The sequence below is a fragment of the Asparagus officinalis genome, chromosome 3 (assembly GCF_001876935.1).
Source record: "Asparagus officinalis chromosome 3, Aspof.V1, whole genome shotgun sequence".
Lineage (NCBI taxonomy): Eukaryota > Viridiplantae > Streptophyta > Magnoliopsida > Asparagales > Asparagaceae > Asparagus > Asparagus officinalis.
Window position 1 is genome coordinate 75,096,337 of NC_033796.1, and position 2,608 is coordinate 75,098,944.

Consider the following 2,608-nt stretch of genomic DNA (forward strand, 5'->3'; position numbering starts at 1 on the left):
GTGTTTGTCGAGATGAGACGGCACGAATGCTTGCCTGATGGGATTACGTACGCTGCTTTGATCGGAGGGTTCGCAAAATGCGGAAAGATCGATAGAGCTTTCGAGTTTCTTGATGCGATGACGAAGAATGGGTGCAGGAAGAGCCCGAATGCTTATTTCCCGATCTTTGTAGCGCTCGAAAAGAGGGAAGATCTCGAGCAATGCCTGGAATTGATGAGTAGAATGTCGAACGACAAATGCTTTCCTGATTTACACATATACAACACTGTTATAAGATTGGCTTNGGCGAGCTTGATCAAGCGGCCGAGCTGTGGAACGAGATGGAAGCGAGCGGGCTCAGCCCAGGTCTCGACTCCTTCGTGATCATAATCCACGGATTTCTCGGCCAGAACTCGCTCATCGGGGCTTGTAAACATTTCAGAGAAATGGTAGGAAGAGGACTGCTATCGACGCCACAGTACGGAATCATGAAGGACCTGTTGAATTCTCTTCTTAGAGATGAAAAGCTCGAATTGGCAAAGGAAGTTTGGGGCTTGATTGTGAGCAAAGGAGGGAAGCTCAATGTGTACGCTTGGACTATCTGGATACATGCTCTGTTTGCTAAGAAGCATGTTAAAGAGGCTTGTTCATATTGCATAGAGATGATGGAGGCTGGAATTATGCCTCAGGCCGATACGTTCGCAATGCTGATGAAGGGTTTGAAGAAGATGTATAATAGGGTGATAGCGGCGGAGATAACGGAGAAAGTGAGGGTGATGGCGGAGGAGAGGAATGTGAGTTTTAAGATGTATAAGAGGAGGGGAGTTGTTGATTTGGTGGAGAAGAAGAAGAGGAAGAAGAAGATGGAGAGGAGGAAGGGGAAGGGGTCGAGAGGGCGAGCGGGTGGTCGAGGACATAGTAGTCGGAGGAGGGAGAATGTTTTGAGTCTTTATAATGAGGAAGATCCTTAGCATGAAGATGCAAGATTTCTTCAATGGTTTGGGATTTTGAGGAAACCAAGCGATTGAGATGGGAGTATTTGACGCAGTGACGTTGAGAAGGCCCTCGGCTAAAAGGCGAGAGCTCTCCGAATTTGCCGTATGTAAAACAAACAGCATAATATTTCTAGTTGTGGAGAATTGCAATCCTTGTATTTGGCGTGAATGATAATTTAACTAATAAGCTTATCATGTGTGTTTTAATATGATAGATACAGTTTTTCACATGGCTTCTTTGTCACAATAGATTGAACACCAAAGATAATCTTCTGAAAAAAGGGTGGCAAGGTATTTCGATGTGTCCTTTTTGCTCTCTTCAACTGGAAACTAGAGACCATCTTTTCTTTTCTTGCCCATTGTCTAATCAGGTCTGGGATCATTTCAGAAATTACTTATTTTCATTTCAATGGCCTTCTTCTCTTGGAGATTTTATTCAAATCTTGGTGAAATTGCAAAGTACTAAAGGGATTCTTTGGCGTTCTATCTTTTCATCAATATGTTGGAGTATTTGGATTGCAAGGAATAAATATCTTTTCCAGCAAAAAAATTTCAGTCATCTATCTATCATTAACAATGCAATCTCTTGTTTATATGATTGGTCAGGATCTAAATCGGGTTCAAGAGCTCAACAAGTTTTGGATATGCTGGGAAACAATCCTCTTCCTCGAAGCAGCTTATGATATGTGCAGCACAATCAGCTTATATAGCTTTTGGGGGAGTTTTATTGTATATATTATATGGTTGTTGTTAATACTTTTGTAACGTGTTTGACATCAGTACTTTAGTTCAAATAACTATATGTATGGCTGGCTTTGGTTCTTTTTTGTATCTATGTCAACGGTGAATGACGGCAAGGCCCTCTCTTCACCTTCATAGATCCCTGAAAGAAGAAGGTCATACATTCCTAGTCATGTGAACTAGTGCTACTGTTATCAAACATAAGGATACATTTCGTATCCAACTTTTGTACAAAACACTTTTATTTTAATTGAACAGGGTTTATCCCTTGTTTTTCTGTCAAAAAAAAAAATATGATAGACCCTTAAGTATTTTAATTTGTTTACTCAGTATAAGATGTCTACTATATATTAATCCTGACGATAAAGAGACTGTTTTTGCTGTAAAAGCTGCTGATTGTTGTAATATACTAAAGAAATGAAATAAGAAACAAGAGATAAGAAAAGAAGAGAAATTGTAATCTCTTATTCATCATCTTCCATTTCCATACATCGTACAATTTATAGATACATGATGGAATACAAAAGGACATGAAATTAATAGTCCACATACAAAGTAATGTCCACATACATTTTGTCTTTTAGATTTCCACAAAATGTCACTTAGATTTCAACACTCCCCCTTGGATATTACTTCGAAATGTCAATGCCTCGTTTAAAACCTCGCTAGAAAAACCCAGTGGGATAAAAACTAGTCGAGGAAAAGAGTACACGACATTAGTAGATTCTTGTTGCATTAGTTGCCTCATTAAAAACCTTTAACTAAGAAAACCCTATGGGACAAAACTTAGTAAAGGGAAAAAGAGTACAACTATAGATCTTCGGGATCCAAACTTGTGTTGCATTAGTTGCCTCATTAAAAACCTTTAGCTAAGAAAACCATGTGGGACAAAA

General features: G+C 39.2%; 1 protein-coding gene across 1 annotated transcript; it reads left to right on the forward strand.

Moving 5' to 3' along the window:
* Positions 4-1,243, forward strand: LOC109835297 (pentatricopeptide repeat-containing protein At3g49730-like; the record flags this gene model as incomplete). The annotated part of the gene is given in 2 exon segments (XM_020403278.1): positions 4-280; positions 283-1,243. Coding segments are annotated over 2 exon segments (945 nt in total), but the record flags the coding sequence as incomplete, so codon positions are not given.